General features: G+C 39.4%; 1 protein-coding gene across 2 annotated transcripts in view; it reads right to left on the reverse strand.

Moving 5' to 3' along the window:
* Nucleotides 1–19,255, reverse strand: part of ADAMTSL1 (ADAMTS like 1) — a 467,116-nt gene that overhangs the window by 301,187 nt on the left and 146,674 nt on the right. For both annotated transcript variants that reach the window (XM_057549050.1, XM_007176787.3), the window contains exon 5: nucleotides 15,993–16,119. In XM_057549050.1, coding sequence (XP_057405033.1) covers nucleotides 15,993–16,119 — 127 coding nt within the window. The remainder of the gene's footprint in view (nucleotides 1–15,992; nucleotides 16,120–19,255) is intronic.

Below are 19,255 nucleotides of genomic sequence, written 5' to 3' on the forward strand. Positions count from 1 at the left end.
TAGTATCTTTGTCTGGTTTTGGTATCAGGGTGATGGTGGCCTCATAGAATGAGTTTGGGAGTGTTCCTTCCTCTGCCATTTTTTGGAAGAGTTTGAGAAGGATGGGTGTTAGCTCTTCTCTAAATGTTTGATAGAATTCACCTGTGAAGCCATCTGGTCCTGGACTTTTGTTTGTTGGAAGATTTTTAATCACAGTTTCAATTTCATTGCTTGTGATTGGTCTGTTCATATTTTCTATTTCTTCCTGGTTTAGTCTTAGAAGGTTATACCTTTCTAAGAATTTGTCCATTTCTTCCAGGTTGTCCATTTGATTGGCATAGAGTTGCTTGTAGTAGTCTCTTAGGATGCTTTGTATTTCTGCGGTGTCTGTTGTAACTTCTCCTTTTTCATTTCTAATTTTATTGATTTGAGTCCTCTCCCTCTTTCTCTTGATGAGTCTGGCTAATGGTTTATTAATTTTGTTTATCTTCTCAAAGAGCCAGCTTTTAGTTTTATTGATCTTTGCTATTCTTTTCTTTGTTTCTATTTCATTTATTTCTGCTCTGATCTTTATGATTTCTTTCCTTCTGCTAACTTTGGGTTTTGTTTGTTCTTCTTTCTCTAGTTCCTTTAGGTGTAAGGTTAGATTGTTTGAGATTTTTCTTGTTTCTTGATGTAGGCTTGTATAGCTATAAACTTCCCTCTTAGAACTGCTTTTGCTGCATCCCTTAGGTTTTGGATCGTCGTGTTTCCATTGTCATTTGTCTCTAGGTATTTTCTGATTTTCTCTTTGATTTCTTCAGTGATCTCTTGGTTATTTAGTAATGTATTGTTTAGCCTCCATCTGTTTGTGTTTTTTACGGTTTTTTCATTGTAATTCATTTCTTATCTCATAGTGTTGTGGTCAGAAAGATGCTTGATATGATTTCAATTTTCTTAAATTTACTGAGGCTTGATTTGTGACCCAAGATGTTATGTATCCTGGAGAATGTTCTGTGCACACTTGAGAAGAAAGTGTAATCTGCTGTTTTTGGATGGAATGTCCTCTAAATAGAATTAAATCTATCTGGTCTATTGTGTCATTTAAAGCTTCTGTTTCCTTATTCGTTTTCATTTTGGATGATCTGTCCATTGGTGTAAGTGAGGTGTTGAAGTCCCCCACTATTATTGCGTTACTGTCGATTTCCTCTTTTATAGCTGTTAGCAGTTGCCTTATGTATTGAGGTGCTCCTATGTTGGGTGCATATATGTTCATAATTTTTATATCCTCTTCTTGGATTGATCCCCTGATCATTATGTAGTGTCCTTCCTTGTCTCTTGTAACATTCTTTATTTTAATGTCTATTTTATCTGATATGAGTATTGCTACTCCAGCTTTCTTTTGATTTTCATTTGCATGGAATATCTTTTTCCATCCCCTCACTTTCATGCTGGATGTGTCCCTAGGTCTGAAGTGGGTCTCTTGTAGACAGCATATATATGCGTCTTGTTTTTGTATCCATTCATCAAGCCTGTGTCTTTTGGTTGGAGCATTTAATACATTCACGTTTAGGGTAATTATCGATATGTGTGTTCCTATGACCATTTTCTTAATTGTTTTGGGTTTGTTTTTGTAGGTCCTTTTCTTCTCTTGTGTTTCCCACTTAGAGAAGTTCCTTTAGCATTTGTTGTAGAGCTGGTTTGGTGGTGCTGAATTCTCGTAGCTTTTGCTTGTCTGTAAAGCTTTTTTTTTTTTTTTTTTAAACATTTTTTTTATTTATTTATTTATTTATTTATCTTTGGCTGTGTTGGGTCCTCGGTTCGTGCGAGGGCTTTCTCCAGTTGCGGCAAGCGGGGGCCACTCCTCATCGCGGTGCGGGGACCGCTCTTCATCGCGGTGCGCGGGCCTTTCACTATCGCGGCCCCTCCCGTTGCGGGGCACAGGCTCCAGACGCGCAGGCTCAGCAATTGTGGCCCACGGGCCCAGCTGCTCCGCGGCATGTGGGATCCTCCCAGACCAGGGCTCGAACCCGTGTCCCCTGCATTAGCAGGCAGACTCTCAACCACTGCGCCACCAGGGAAGCCCGTCTGTAAAGCTTTTGATTTCTCCATCGAATCTGAATGAGATCCTTGCCGGGTAGAGTAATCTTGGTTGTAGGTTCTTCCCTTTCTTCACTTTAAGTATATCATGCCACTCCCTTCTGGCTTGTAGAGTTTCTGCTGAGAAATCAGCTGTTAACCTTATGGGAGTTCCCTTGTATGTTATTTGTCATTTTTCCCTTGCTGCTTTTAATAATTTTTCTTTGTCTTTAATTTTTGCCAATTTGATTACTATGTGTCTCGGCGTGTTTCTCCTTGGGTTTATCCTGTATGGGACTCTGTGCGCTTCCTGGACTTGGGTGGCTCTATTTCCTTTCCCACGTTAGGGAAGTTTTTGAGTATAATCTCTTCAAATATTTTCTCTGGTCCTTTCTCTCTCTCTTCTCCTTCTGGGACCCCTATAATGCAAATGTTGTTGCGTTTAATGTTGTCCCAGAGGTCTCTTAGGCTGTCTTCATTTCTTTTCATTCTTTTTTCGTTATTCTGTTCCACAGCAGTGAATTCCACCATTCTGTCTTTCAGGTCACTTATGCGTTCTTCTGCCTCAGTTACTCTGCTATTGATTCCTTCTAGTGTATTTTTCATTTCAGTTATTGCATTGTTCATCTCTGTTTGTTTGTTCTTTAATTCTTCTACGTCTTTGTTAAACATTTCTTGCATCTTCTCGATCTTTGCCTCCATTCTTTATCCGAGGTCCTGGATCATCTTCACTCTCATTATTCTGAGTTCTTTTTCTGGAAAGTTGCCTATCTCCACTTCATTTAGTTATTTTTCTGGGGTTTTATCTTGTTCCTTCATCGGGTACATAGCCCTCTGCCTTTTCATCTTGTCTGTGTTTCTGTGAATGTGGTTTCTGTTCCACAGGCTGCAGGATTGTAGTTCTTCTTGCTTCTGTTTAGATTTGTTTTTAATTTTGTCATATGTGGATTTATTAGTGTGATGTTTTGCTGTATCAGAGAAAAATGACAATAATAATATTTGAAAAGACAGGATTTTCCGTTCTGGTATCTGAGTTTGTCTTATTTTTAGATCTGTTGGTAAGTTCATGTTTTTAAGGACTCTTCTCTCTAAGCGTATGAGGCTGATACTTAATCTTATTAGTATTTTTTAAATGAAAGTGCCTTTAAAAAAAATAATAAATTTATTTATTCATTTTTGGCTGCATTGGGTCTTCGTTGCGGTGCGTGGTCTTCTCATTGTGGTGCCTTGTCTTGTTGCAGAGCACAGGCTCTAGGTGCGTGGGCTTCAATAGTTGTGGCTCCTGGGCTTTAGAGTGCAGGTTCAGTAGTTGTGGTGCATGGGCTTCGTTGCTCCGCAGCATGTGGGATCTTCCCGGATCAGGGCTTGAACCCATGTGCCCTGCATTGGCAATCGGATTATAAACCACTGCGACAGCAGGGAAGTCCTGAAAGAGCCATTGTTAATACAGTTGGGTACATATAAAAATAGTTTGCCCGTGGAAGCAACTTAAATGTCCATTGACAGATGAATGGATAAAGAAGATGTGGAATGCACACACAAACACACACACAGTGGAATACTACTCAGCCATATAAAAAGGAAATAATGCCATTTGCAGCAACATGGATGGTCCGAGAGGCTATTACACTAAGTGAAGTCAGTCAGACAGAAAGACAAATACCATATGATATCCCTTATATGTGGAATCTAAAATATGATACAAATGAACTCATTTACAAAACAGAAACGGACTCACAGACGTAGAAAACAAACTTATGGTTACAAAGGGGAAAGGGGGTGTGGGGGAGGGATATATCAGGAGTCTGGGATTAGCTGATACAAACTACTATGTATAAAATCGATAAATAACAAGGTCCTACTGTGTAGCACAGGGAACTACATTAAATATCCTGTAATAAGCCATAATGGAAAAGAATATGAAAAAGAATACGTATATATATATATTATATATATAATCTGAAAAATATATATATGTGTATATATATAACTAAGAATATATGTGTGTGTGTATGTGTATGCGTATATATATATCTATCTATCTCTGAATCACTTTGCTGTACACCAGAAAGTAACACAACATTGTAAATCAACTACAGTTCAATAAAAATGTAGTCTGCCAATCTTGAGGAGGTTAGAATGGTATATTTTTTCTCTTCATGACAACTTTATTACTCTTAAAATATATCCAATAAACCAATGTGAAACTAAGAATTTGAATCCTTCAAATCCCCCCACCGCATTGTTTATCAGCCTTGCACACTGGAGGATGCATACTGGACAGGCCAAACAAGGTGCAGCCTCCTCTACAGTTGAGGAACTTCATCCTTACAGTTCCCTAGGCCAAAAACCTTGGAATCACCCTTGACTTCACCTTTACCTCTAATCACTTAGAAAGTCCTACTGTCCCTAGAGTCAACATACTATATTTAATCGACTTTGAGAGCAACAACCTTTCATGTTTTTACATATATAAAATCAGAATGTGCCTCACAATAAATAGTTATATTCTCTCTCTCAGAGGTAGTGATCCTGTCATCGTTTTCTTTGCCTGCAGAGGTGCCAACCTCCAAACAGGCAATACATCAAACTTGCACAATGGGTGTCAGCAGCTTGGAAGAAGATGCCAAGACAATAGTTCAACACAGTATTTAATCTCTTGAAATCCAATGGTTGTGGCGGTTGTAGGGAGAGGAGGAATCAAAGGTGTGTAACATTGTTTTTTTATATATATGTGTATAACGGAGTCACTTTGCTCTACAGCAGAGATTGGCACAACGTTGTAAATCAACTATACTTCAATAAAAAAATAAAAGAAGCGCTTAACAACGTTCCCAAAGTGGGAGCCCAAAGCAGGCTATATCTACATAATTGCAAACCTGAATCAAGAACCCAATATCAAGACTTCTGCTTCCTGTCAAGATGAAGCGACAGGGCCTAGGCTTAATCTCCTACCCGAAACAATCAAAAAGTCAGAAAAAATTATATGAAAGGTGGGCTTTTAAGATGCTGTATATAAAGCAAAGAAGGAAAGTGATTCCTGAGATTCAGGAAACATGAGATGAACCCTAATATTGCCTGTCTTTTGCCTTGAAAGACCTCCTTGGCCATCCATGGAAGTGGGAACTTGGATAGAGCCCAGCAGATTGCCTGAGGTGAGGAGACAAAGGTAAAGGTCCAGAGATCAAAGTGGCTAGAGTTTGAAGGACAGGTTATCTCTCTGTGTCCAGAGAGGACAGAAGGACACAGAGACAACTCTGGAGGTTTAAGAGTATTCCCTTTAGGTGTCTAGCAGCATCAACATACTAATCAGTACATGTATGTGAAAAACCAATCTGAGGCCAGGAAAAGAACCACACAAAGAGGGCCGCACAAAATAGAACCCACACATATAGGACTGAGAACAGTATTTTATCCAGCAGCTAGGCTGGAAAACTTAATAATTCATGGGACACTGAGTACTTAGAAGGGTCTTGTCTCAGCAGCAGGGCACATTTACCACTAATCCAAACATGGCTTAGTCCTGTCTACCAAATTTTAAGACCCCAAAGGATCAAACTGATTCCAAGTAATTTAACTGCTTCTAGAACAAAAGTCAGGAATATTTATAGGAATAAAAAAATATCTAGTCTCCAAGAAGGTAGAATTTGCAATGTCTGAAATCAGGTCAAAAACTACCCAGCATGCAAAGAAATTCCCCAAAACACACCTCATACCTGAAAAGAAAAATCAATCAATTAAAACATAGAAGAGACATTAAAATAGTTACTGTAATTCTATTTCATATGTTGAAAAGGTTAAGTAGAAAAAACAATCTCCAAGCCCAGAGAATTTCACTGGTGAATACTGCTAAGCATTTAAAGAAGAAATACCACCAATCCTATAACCTCTTCCACTAAACAGAAGAGAAGGGATCACACTTCCCAACTCATGGTATGAGGTTAGCATCATGCTGATACCAAAACCAGACAAAGACTGTATAAAACAAGGACACTATAGACAACTCTCTCTTATGAACACAGATGTAAAAAAGCCAAAAAAAATTACTGGCAAATCAAATCCTTTAATCTATATAAAGAATAATACACTATGACCCAGCAGAGTTTATATCCCAGGAATGCAAGGTTGGTTCTTCATTTGAAAATCATTTAATGTTATCCATTACAATAAAAGTCTAAGGAACTTTCACATGATCATATCAATTGAGGCAGAAAAAGCATTTGACAAAATTCAACATTAATTCATGATAATAATGCTCAGCAAATTAGGAATAGAAGAGAACTTCCTCAAGGTGATAAAGAACATCTACAAAAAATCTACAGCTAACATCATACTTAATGCTAAGAAACTAAATGCTTTCCCTCTTGAGATTGGCAATAAGGTAAGAATATCTACTCTTGCCACTTCTGCTCAACATCGTATTATATATCCTTGCCAGTACAGTAAAGTTATAAATAAATAAGTAGTTTACAAATTGAAAAGGAGAAAGTAAAACCATACTTATTTGTAAACAATGATTGTTTATGTAGAAAATTAAAAAACTCTCAGAACTAATAAGTGAGTTTAGCAAGTTTGCAAAATAGATGGCCAAGAATAAACTAGCAATACATAACTGGAAACTGAAATACAAAATACGATGCCATTTGTAACAGCTGCAAAATAATGAAAGAGGTATAAATCTAACTAAAATATATGCTGAAAACTAATAAAGGCTGATGAAGAAAACAAAGAAGACCTAAATAAATGGATAGACATGAAGTGCTCATAGGTTAATATCTTAACATATTAAAGATGTAAATTCCCTCCAGATTAACCTGTAGAATTAACAAAATTATAATAACTATTGGGGCTTCCCTGGTGGCGCAGTGGTTGAGAGTCTGCCTGTCAATGTAGGGGACACGGGTTCGAGCCCTGGTCTGGGAAGATCCCACATGCCGTAGAGCAACTAAGCCTGTGCACCACAACTACTGAGCCTGTGCTCTAGAGCCCGTGCACTGCAACTACTGAGCCCGCGTGCTGCAACTACTGAAGCCCACGCGCCTAGAGCCTGTGCTCCGCAACAAGAGAAGCCACCGTAATGAGAAGCTCGTGCACCACAATGAAGAGCAGCCCCCGTTCTTTGCAACTAGAGAAAGCCTGCGCACAGCAGTGAAGACCCGATGCAGCCAAAAAAAAGAAAAAAAAAATTTAACTGAAAATGGGTAATAGATCTAAAGGTAAAATATAAAACTATAACACTTTTAGGAGAAGACACAGGAGAAAACTTTGTGACCTGGGATTAGGCAAGGAGTTCTTAGACATGACATTAAAGGTGCAATCCATGGAAAGAAAAAATGATAAATTGGTCTCCATCAAAATTAAAAGCTTTTGCTTTGTGAAAGATAATGTTAGCAATTTTGAAAAAAGAAGGTACCTACTGAGAGAAAATATTTTCAAGTCACATATCTAAGAAACGACTAGTGCTCAGAACATGTAAACCCTCAAAATTCAAAACAACCTGTTTTAAAAATTGGCAAATGACTTAAATTAACACTATATCAAAGAGGAAATAAGCACATATGTGACCAGCAGAATAATTCCCAGCCCCTCCTCCTGACAAAGATGTCCATATCCTACCTAATCACCAGAACCTATGAACATGTTATGTTACATGGAAGGGGGGAATTAAGGTTGCTGATGAAATTAAGCTTGCTAATCAGCTCACCTCAAAATAAATAAGAGTATCCTAGATTATCTGGGTAGGCCCAATGTAATCACAAGCCTTCTTTAAACTGGAAGAGGGAGGCAGAAGAGGCACTTACAGTCATAGAAAGACCTGAAGATGCTATGTTGCTGGCTTTGAGGATGCCAAGGCAGGCAGATAGCCTCCAGAAGCTGGAAAATCAAAATCAAAGAAAATGGACTCTCCCCTAGAGCCTCCAGAAGAAACACAGTCTTGCTAACACCTTGATTTTAGTTCAGCAGGACCCATTTTAGACTTCTGACTCTCCAGAACTGTAAAACAATTGTGCTGCCTTAAGCTACTAAGTTTGTGTTAATCTATTACAGCAGCAACTGGAAACTAATACAACCTGAGAAGATGTTCAAAATCATTAGCCATTAGGAAAATGAAAATGAAAACAATGATGAGATGCCATTATTCACCAATTAAAAATGGCTAAAATAAAAAACACTAACAATATCAAGTGCTGGGAAGAATGCAGAGCAAGTGAAACTTTCATATATTGCTGGTGGAAATGCAAAATAGTAAAATACTCAGGAAAACAGCCTGGCAGTTTCTTTTTTAAGATTTTTTTAATTTTTATTTTTATGTGGACCATTTTATTTTTGAAGTCTTTGCTGAATTTGTTACAGTACTGCTTCTGTTTTATGTTTTGGTTTTTTGGCTGTGAGGTATGTAGGATCTTAGCTCCCTAACCAGGGATCGAACTCACACCCCCTGCATTGGAAGGCGAAGTCTCAACCACTGGACCGCCAGGGAAGTCCCAAGCCTGGCAGTTTCTTAAACATACACCTACCATATGATCTAGCCACTCTACTTCCAGAAATTTACCCAAGAGAAAGGGAAGTGTATATCCCTACAAAGACATCTGCATAAATGTTCACAGTAGCTTTGTCTATAAGAACCCCAAAGTGGAAACAACCCAAATATCCATCAATAGGTGAATGAATAAACAAACTGTGGTACGTCCATACAATGGAATTACTACATAGCAGTATATATATTCCAAAATAATATGAACTACTGATGTGTGTTACAATGTTAATAAATGTCAAATCACATAATAGCTATCCTGAATGAAAAAAGCCAGATAGAAGACTATAGAGTTTTCCCTCAGTATGCACAGGTGGATTGGTTCTAGGACCTGCTGTGGATACCAAAATCCATGGATGCTCAAGTCCCATAGTTGGTCCTTTGTATCTGCAGGGTCTATGGATTCAACCAACCAAAGTATTATGTTTACAGTTGGTTGAATCCATGGATGCAGACCCCACGGATACCATTTATATAAAATTCCAGAAAATGAAACCTAATCTATAGTGACAGAAAGAAGATCAGTGGTTGACAGAGGAGAGGGGCAGGAGGGAGCAGGAGGGAAGGATTACAAGGGCACGAGAAAACTTTTGGGATGATGAGTATTCATGATCTTGATCATGGTTATGGTTTCACAGGTGTATGTATATGTGAAAACTCACCAAACTTTATACTTTAAATAGCCCGTTTATACCTCAATAAAGCTGTTTAAAAAGAGCTCAGTTCCAATGGATTTTATTTCTTTTGTGGACTCTTTTAAATATGCTGTATCACAAGTAGCCCAATAACGTGTGGAGACTGAGTCCAAAAATGATTAAAGAGAAGTTGAAGTTCAAGAAAAGTTTTTATTTCAATTTCATTTATCAAGTTACTAATTCATTTCTTTTATTTTCCTTATCTCTATGCATAAGAGTAACATATGAAAAAAAAATCTAAATCTAAAATAGATCTTTTGGTAGTTCTTTTTTTTTTTCACTGTATATCTTAATTTAATATTTTTTAATATCTTTATTGGAGTATAATTGCTTTACAATGGTGTGTTAGTTTCTGCTGTATAACAAAGTGAATCAGCTGTACATATACATATATCCCCATATCCCCTCCCTCTTGCATCTCCCTCCCATCCTCCCTACCCCACCCCTCTAGGTGGTCGCAAAGCACCGAGCTGATCTCCCTGTGCTATGCGGCTGCTTCCCACTAGCTAGCTATTTTACATTTGGTAGTGTATATATGTCCATGCCACTCTCTCACTTCATCCCAGCTTACCCTTCCCCCGCCCTGTGTCCTCAAGTCCATTCTCTGCATCTGCGTCTTTATTCCTGTCCTGCCCCTAGGTTCTTCAGAAACTTTTTTTTTTTTTTTTAGATTCCATATATATGTGTTAGCATACGGTATTTGTTTTTCTCTTTCTGACTTCACTCTGTATGACAGACTCTAGGTCCATCCGCCTCACTACAAGTAACTCAGTTTCATTTCTTTTTATGGCTGAGTAATGTTCCATTGTATATATGTGCCACATCTTCTTTATCCATTCATCTGTTGATGGACACTTAGGTTGCTTCCATGTCCTGGCTATTGTAAACAGAGCTGCAATGAACATTGTGGTACATGATGCTTTTTGAATTATGGTTTTCTCAGGGTGTATGCCCAGTAGTGGGATTGCTGGGTCATATGGTAGTTCTGTTTTTAGTTTTTTAAGGAACCTCCATGCTGTTCTCCATAGTGGCTGTATCAATTTACATTCCCACCAACAGTGCAAGAGGGTTCCCTTTTCTCCACACCCTCTCTAGCATTTATTGTGTGTAGATTTTTTGATGATGGCCATTCTGACTGGTGTGAGGTGATACCTCACTGCAGTTTCGATTTGCATTTCTCTAATGATTAGTGATGTTGAGCATCCTTTCATGTGTTTATTGGCAATCTGTATATCTTCTTTGGAGAAATGTCTATTTAGGTCTTCTGCCCATTTTTGGACTGGGTTGTTTGTTTTTTTGATATTGAGCTGCATGAGCTGCTTGTATATTTTGGAGGCTAACCCTTTGTCAGTTGCTTCGTTTGCAAATATTTTCTCCCATTCTGAGGGTTGTCTTTTTATCTTGTTGATGGTTTCCTTTGCTGTGCAAAAGCTTTTAAGTTTCACTAGGTCCCATATGTTTGTTTTTGTTTTTATTTCCATTTCTCTAGGAGGTGGGTCAGAAAGGATCTTGCTGTAATTTATGTCATAGAGTGTTCTGCCTGTGTTTTCCTCTAAGAGTTTTATAGTGGCTGGCCTTACATTTAGGTCTTTAATCCATTTTGAGTTTATTTTTGTGTATGGTGTTAGGGAGTGTTCTAATTTCATTCTTTTACATGTAGCTGTCCAGTTTTCCCAGCACCACTTACTGGGCATATACCCTGAGAAAGTCATAATTAAAAAAGAGTCATGCACCACAATGTTCATTGCAGCTCTATTTACAATAGGCAGGACATGGAAGCAACCTAAGTGTCCATCGACAGATGAATGGATAAAGAAGATGTGGCACATATATACAATGGAATATTACTCAGCCATAAAAAGAAAGAAAATTGAGTTATTTGTAGTGAGGTGGATGGACCTAGAGTCTGTCATACAGAGTGAAGTCAGTCAGAAAGAGAAAAACAAATACCGTATGCTAACACATATATATGGAACCTAAAAAAAAAAGGTTCTGAAGAACCTAGGGACAGGACAGGAATAAAGACGCAGATGCAGAGAATGGACTTGAGGACAGGGGGAGGGGGAAGGGTAAGCTGGGACGAAGTGAGAGAGTGGCATGGACATATATACACTACCAAATGTAAAATAGATAGCTAGTGGGAAGCAGTCCCATAGCATTGGGAGATCAGCTCGGTGCCTTGTGTCTACCTAGAGGGGTGGGATAGGGAGGATGGGAGGGAGATGCAAGAGGGAAGAGATATGGGGATATATGTATACATATAGCTGATTCACTTTGTTATAAAGCAGAAACTAACACACCATTGTAAAGCAATTATACTCTAATAACAATGTTAAAAAAATAAAAAATCGAATAGATCTTATTATAACTACCAAGTAAAATCCCTGAGTGGTTAGAAGGCATTGTGTCATAATTTCTTAATTTCAGTGGAGGCTTTTTTTCTTATTGGTGCATAAAATAATGTCACACCTTTCAATCAATGATGTCTTGGACTCAAAGAAATGCAGTATACCCAGAATGGGATACACTACCATGGTCCAAATCTTCCTCATTCTTGGCCTGGCTTCTTGACTGCTTTTCTTATTTCCACAGTTAGACTCACGATAGTCTATTCTCAACAGAGCATATAGAGTGATACTCTTAAAAAATGAATCAAATGAAGTCATTCCTCTGCTGTGACTTCTCACCTCATTCAGACTAAAAGCCAAAATCCTTACAAAATCGTACAGTATCTGTACCATTCTTCACCCCACCTCACAGTCTTCTGACCTTCATCATTTCTTCTTGTCTTCTTTAAACTCACTTTACTTTAGTCACTTTAGGAAAAATATCAAGAATGCATCTACCTCAGGACCTTTGCACTTGCTTATCTCTCTGCCTGGAATTTTCTTTCCGCTATCTTGTGCATGGTACCCTACCTGTATCTCCCTCAGATCCTTGCTCAAATGCCATCTTATCAGTGAGTCTTTTCTTCCTAACCTATTTAAAATTGCAATCCCCTCCAACACCTTTGGCTGGCAGCCCATCTCTATCTCTGGTTCTTTTCCTCCCCTTTCCTTTTTCCCATGATTCCTACCACCCCATGACACATATATATTTTATTTATTTGTTTCGTCCTTTTGTCTGTCCCTAACACCAGTATGAAAGTCCCATAAGAAAAATGGATTTTTGTCTGTTTTGCTCTTTCCTGTGTTTCCAGCACCTAAAACAGTTCCTCAGCACATAGCAGGTACCCAAGAAATATTTGTTGTTGAACAAATGAATGAGTGGCTTGTGAATATAGCCTGAGGTCAGGTGCAAGGTGGAAATTTCTTTAGAGCTTTGTGCTTTCTTTAAAAACATTCATATGTTATGTGTTTTATTATAAACAGCCTTTACCTCAGAATCTTTGAGCCAGAATGATAAACCTGGAATACGTTTACCCATAGCCACTATAAATCAGCATAAGCACAGTCTGAGAAGGAAAGCTAGGTATTAGGAGCTTCACTTTATCTTGACATAAATTAGTTTATCTAGCCCTTGACACTCAAGGGAGAGAGAGAGAGCTTTTGGATACCCAGGCATTTTCAAAACATGCAGCTACATTTGAGAAGTTTGCAAAGCTGGAGACATCAGACTGATACGATATAGGCTGACTCTGGGTCTACGTATATTCTGAGTATATTTGGAGAATACATAATATGGTACAAGCCAATAACATCTGTGAGAAAATGAGCCTTTAATTTTAAAAATCAAAAGTAAGTCAATGCAACCTAAATTTGATTCTTTTTTTTCATCGGGTTGGGGAAGTAGAAAAAAGTGACCAGGAGAAATGGAAAGGCTGAATGCTATCAGTGGACAGTCTTTTACTTCAAAAGGGGGGCAAGAGTGCCTAGGTCCAGCTCTAGTTCTGTTTTCTGCATTTCTATTAGGCAATAATAATGTCTTTTAATACAAAGATGGCTTCTTTTTTATTCACCAGCAAATGGCAGCCATTTGCTAAGTTTCTCCTACTTCTCCTTTTCCTTCTGGCACTTTCCACCATGGTCTTTCTCCACTCTCCTATTTTTTCTTTGTTCCTTCGAGGCTTGATAACATAAGGGAAAAACTTGAATGTAAGTTCAGAAGAAAATGAGTTCAATGTGGGGAGTATCAATAGAAGGAGTTTGAAAAGAGCGTGTGGCTGGCTTCTAGTACTTTTTGGCGGAGAGCAGGGGAGAGACCTGGCAGAACTCCTCCAGGCCTGCACGGGTGGAAAGCTGCTCACCTGGCTCAGACACTGGGCCCCGCAGAGCAGCCTAAACTTTCCTGCCTGTGGGTCACCTCCCAGTCTGTAAATACAGGGTGGAAGGTTCTTCTGGGGGTGGAGAAAACATAAGTGAGGCATCCTGTTCAGCATCTGCTATAGATTGTGGTGAGATGCATGCATACGCTGGGCTTTACTGATATAAATCATTTTGTCATGACGCATCGTCGGTGCTAAGGTAAATGAATCAATCGCCTTGTGTCATTATGGATCAGCATCGGGTTGTGTGTTATGTAATCTACCCACTGTTGGTTTGAATAGAGCACTTTTCATTGAGGTATCTATTTGCAGACCTAGAGATGACTTACGGCTCTCAGTCTGGTTTAGTTCCTTCTTTCAGAGCTTCTCCGCCTTTGTTCCAGTGATTCAGGCCCCAAAGGACCCAGATCACCCTTTAAACAGGAGGGTAAGAGGAATATCTATCTGAGCAGAGTGATTGGGCTTTTCTGAGGACAGCAAGGCAGGGGACGCGAGAGGGAATAAAGGAAGGAATCTCACCATGAAAACACGCCCCAACGAGCTGCCATACAGCAGTCACTGCACGAATGCCAGTCGTCTCTTTTTGTGCCTAACAGAAGTCCCTAGATTCCTAGATAATGAACACTGACTCAATTATGTGACACAAATGATTAGAATGACCTCGACTCTTCAGTATTCCTTAAAGAGCTCTATAAAAGTGACCTTTCGTTTTTATTTTTTTTAATAAATATTATAGGGCTTTAATAGATTCTATGCTTTAAAAAAATCACATAGTGACCTTTTAAATGTAACTTTTTTCCCCCCAAATATCCAGCCATGACTTCAGAGATTTACAGAAGAATTATATCTCTATCCTTCTCTAGTTTTCATCTTCGAAATTGTTTAATTTGTCATCTAATAGGGGAAGCTACCAATGCAAAACCACAGGGAAAAAAAATCTCACCTGAATGTACTACATCAATGTCTAACTTACCTCACCCTTCATCATTCTCTCTGCTAGGGTCTTTTTTTTTTCCTTTTCTTCAGAATCACATTTTTTACTGCCTGCAGGCGTGGTAGAATGGGGAGAGTTCCCTACGCTGGCAGCTCCGATGTTTCACGTGTTTAAAAGTTCCTAGTCTTTCTTCCTGCCTCCTCTTCTTCCCCAGACCCTCATCCTTTTGGCGAGCTGCCTTTTCCTGACTTCTCGGAATAGTTCTCCAGCAAACAGTGCCTTTTCTTCTTCACCTACAAGTCCATTTAAAGCCATAAACCCCCCATATGTCAAGTGTTTTCCTCCAGCTAGTCAACAAGTAAAGAGGACAAAACCACAGTCAGTAAAGACATTCATTCTCATTTCCCAAGCCAGGGGAGACATGTTCAAAGAGGTCCTCATTAAGGACCTATTGGAGCATTCTGGATAAAGGCAAAATTGAGACATTATGCCAAACAAGGTCAAATTATTCTAAAAAATGCACGGCCTTGACTACAAGGGTTGTTTTATTTCTATCTGCATCTGCTGCAGCGCCTAGAACAGTGATTGTCACAGAGAAGCGTGTATGGTAAAATGATCTGGCTTCCTGGGTGACTCTGTTGTTGGGTCAGGTATCCTGAAAACATGTACCATCTACCCTAGCAGGACCCAGCTGGGTAGATACTTGAAGTACCTCGCCTTGATCCATGTAACTGCTTTACAAATGTCCCGCCATGGAAACAGTCAGCGGGGTTTGGGACAGTCCAGAGGAACAAATGAGTGCTTAAGCTCTGGAATCAGACTCTGGGCTGACATCTTGGCTCTGATACTTCATAGTTGTATAACTCTGAGCAAGTCACATAATCTGTCTAAGCCTCAGTTATCTCATTCATAACATGGGGATAAACAGTACCTTGCTATAAGGTTGTTATAAGGATTAAATGAGATGATCATGTAAAGTTCCCGGCATGTACATGTATAGCAGGCACACATTTATTCAGCTGCTATAGAGAGATTAGGGCACAACAGTCAATAAATGGCTTCACATAATCACTGCCCAATATTAATTCTGGAGAAACCTGTGATCAGCACTGATCAAAGGTCACTTTGTAAATGAAGACCCTGTGATTTCACGGTGGCAGGAGAGCATTAGTTCTGATCTGCCCTCTCTCTCTGCTATTCCACCAGACTATGTCTCAGTTAGGGGTCGGGATGCAGTTTGTCCTCACACTGGGCAGCAAAGCTCACGCTTGCACATAGAGTGTATCTAGATCCAAGTCTAGTTCCCTCCTAATGTGCCTCAAAAGCAAAGGTTTCTTGCTTGGGGTTGCAGTGGGTGACCTGACTTGTCTCACCCAAACTAATCCACAAAACAGGAACCTGAATCTCCTCCCACAGTATTTTCAGATTTGTCTTCATTCTGATGGAGGTGTTATTCCCTAGTTGCAGGGAGCTAAGCCAGGGAGTATCAGAAGGCCCAGAAATTGCCCCATCTCTGGAGTGTCTTACGTTTGGTTGCAGAGAGCTGGGATTTATATTGCCCTCGGACCAGCCTGCAGGTGGACCCATCTCCGTTGCAGACGCCACAGTTATCTTCCTTGATTGTGCTTCCCAGCTGGTGATCGCAGCCAACAATCTAACAAGAAAGAGAGATGTGCAATTCAACCAGGCGCCTACTGATATGGAGGGATCCATGGTGAGCCCCATCACCGCCAAATCATCCTCCTATCATCCTTGAGAAGGCTAAGACATGCTTCCCATGAAGGGGACTGAATTCAGCTGGAATTTGAATCAGGCTAAGAAGGAAAAAATGTAGCGTGGATAAAGACATTTTCATAGTTCAAATATACTGAAATATACAAAGAGAAAGAAAGATGGGAGGGAGGGGGGAAGGAGGGAGGGAGGGAGGAGGAGAAGGTGAGGGAGAGAGGAAGATCCTGAACTATTAACATAATGGAACCTTAATTCAAAAATAATTCCCGGGCTTCCCTGGTGGCGCAGTGGTTGAGAATCTGCCTGCCAATGCAGGGGACACGGGTTCAAGCCCTGGTTTGGGTAGATCCCACATGCCGCGGAGAAACTAGGCCCGTGAGCCACAATTACTGAGCCTGCGCATCTGGAGCCTGTGCTCCGCAACAAGAGAGGCCGTGATAGCGAGAGGCTCGCGCACCGCGATGAAGAGTGGCCCCCACTTGCCGCAACTAGAGAAAGCCCTCACACAGAAACGAAGACTCAACGCAACCAAAAATAAAAATAAATAAATAAATAAAAACTAAAAAAAAAAAAAAAACCTAAAAAAAAAAAATTCCCAATGTCAATAATTATGCTTCACCCAAACCACAAAAAATAGAACTGTGAGATAACTGCAGCAGGAAAAATTTTATGAATAATCTCTATGTTCTATATGTTGCTTAGAATGTAAGATGCATAAGGGTGGGGTTTTGTATTTTGGATTCATTGATGTATTCCAAGCAACTAGAACAGTGCTTGGAAAATTGTAGGACTTCATCAAATATTTGCTGGGGCTGCCCTGGTGGTCCAATGGTCAAGACTCCATGCTTCCCCTGCAGGGGGCATGGGTTGCATCCCTGGTCCGGGAAATAAGATCCCACGTGCCATGAAGCACAGCCAAAAAAAATATATTTGCTAAATGATAATTAAAAATACTCCCTTTTCTAGCTAGCACTTCAACTAAGAAAAGAGAAACAGAAACACAGAATCAGCCAACAGACAAAAACAAGGTTAGCGTGCGTGTGTGTGGTGGAAGAGAGGATTGACACAGAGGCCAGCAGAGATAGCCAACAGTGAGTGCCTGCTATTGACTGGCCCTGCCCTGTACCAGGCACAAGACACACATCTCATTCATTCTCAAGACAATCATGGAGGTCATGAAACTTGCCAAGGTCACTTAGCTAATAAGTAGCTGAGTTCTAAATACATCTAACAAAACATTTGTGCTTCATCCAAATCGGGCTTAACAAAATCACAAGCCTTCATCAATTATGTGGGCAAACTCATCTGTATCCCTAATCTTTTCTTTCCAAGGTTCAAGTTAAAAAAAAATGCAAATCCAAACTAAATCAGGTTGTACCTCTATAGTTCTAGTGAAACCTAATATCAAAAGACTTATTCTACTCTCAAACTACTTCAACTACTGTCTTTGACAAAATAAAATGAGAAGTGTAGTGACATTTGAAGGGGCTTATCTTCACAATGTCCCCACAATCCATCCTGTCTTTCAAAAGGTTGTTAACATGAACTCTCTTTGTGGCTTGATTTTCATTTTGTGCACCTTCAACTAATAATTGCAAACACATGTTTAGGCAAAAGTATGAAAAATACAACTGTTTACTATTGTGTTATGTATGTGCTATATTTTTAAAATGTGGTAACATGTACCTTTCCCCTAAAAGCACACAGGCATCTTTAAAAATACATAACAAAACAACAACTCTTTCAGCAGCTGTACTTGTTTTAAAATGTAAAGATGTCAGGAAAACATAGTGCCCAAATCTTAAGTGGAGAGTGAAGGGGGGTTGGTTCCACCTCTGGGCGTTCACTGTGGTCAAGCTGCAATCGGTCTCAATATGTTCAGAAGTTACAGTGAGGCCACTTCAGAATTCACGTCAGCTTTGTCCATGCAGAGCCCAGCATGTGCTGGCTTCTTTGATGTCCTTCTCTATAACTGCAGTGAAATTATTTTCAAAATTCTTATCTGTAGATGAACCCACACATGAGCTGAGCAACTCTGCATTCATTCTTATATTCCAAGCACAGTGTGAAATGCAGTGATTGAATCCAACAGTGATTGAAGTCCTGTTATGAGCCAGGCACTCTGCTAGGAGCAATCCAACAGTGAGTTCTAGTACATATGGGTCCACCCTCATGGGACTTAGAGTCTAGTGGTGGAGGCAGATATTACTCAAATCATCACACACATGCAGAATGATAATTAGATGAAAGCTATAAAACACAGATATGGGGTACTCTGAGAGCTTAAAGTATGGGTAGATCTGTTTAGAAGGGCCAGAGAAGATTTTCCTGAAGAAGAGTCTTTCGAGCTGAATTCTGAATGAGGAGTCATATTTAACTAGATGAAAGGGAGGTGTTGCTGTGAGGCTTACTGCATCTTTTAGTCATGCCTAGATACTAGCTAATTAGAAAGTATGCAAAAACCAAAGCTGGCAAAAAAAAAAAAAAAAAAATCAGACTGGATTTGCCACCAAAAGCAAAAATAAACAAGGGGGGTGGGTTACATCTAACTAAAATCTGTACGTACAGCAAAGGAGACAAAGAAACAAAATGAAAAGACAACCAACCGAATGGGAGAAAATACTTGTAAATCATATATTTGATAAGGGATTAATATTCAAAATATATTGATATAAAGAACTCATACAACTCAAGAGAAAATAAACCAAACAACCCAATTAAAAAGTGGGCAGAGGACCTGAATAGACATTTTTCCAAAGAAGACATCCAGAGGCCAGCAGACACATAAAAAGATGCTCAACAACATTAATTATCAGGGAAATGCATATCAAAAGCACAATGAGATATCACCTCACACCTGTCAGAATGACTATTATCAAAAACACAACAAATAACAAGTGTTCGTGAGGTTGTGGTGAAAAGGGAACCCTCCTACACTGTTAGTGGGAATGTAAATTGGTGCAGCCCCTATGGAAAACAGCATGGAGGTTCCTCAAAAAATTAAAAATAGAACTATCATATGAACCAGCAATTTCATTTCTGAGTATTTGTCCAAAAGA

This window comes from Balaenoptera acutorostrata, chromosome 6 (assembly GCF_949987535.1).
Source record: "Balaenoptera acutorostrata chromosome 6, mBalAcu1.1, whole genome shotgun sequence".
NCBI lineage: Eukaryota > Metazoa > Chordata > Mammalia > Artiodactyla > Balaenopteridae > Balaenoptera > Balaenoptera acutorostrata.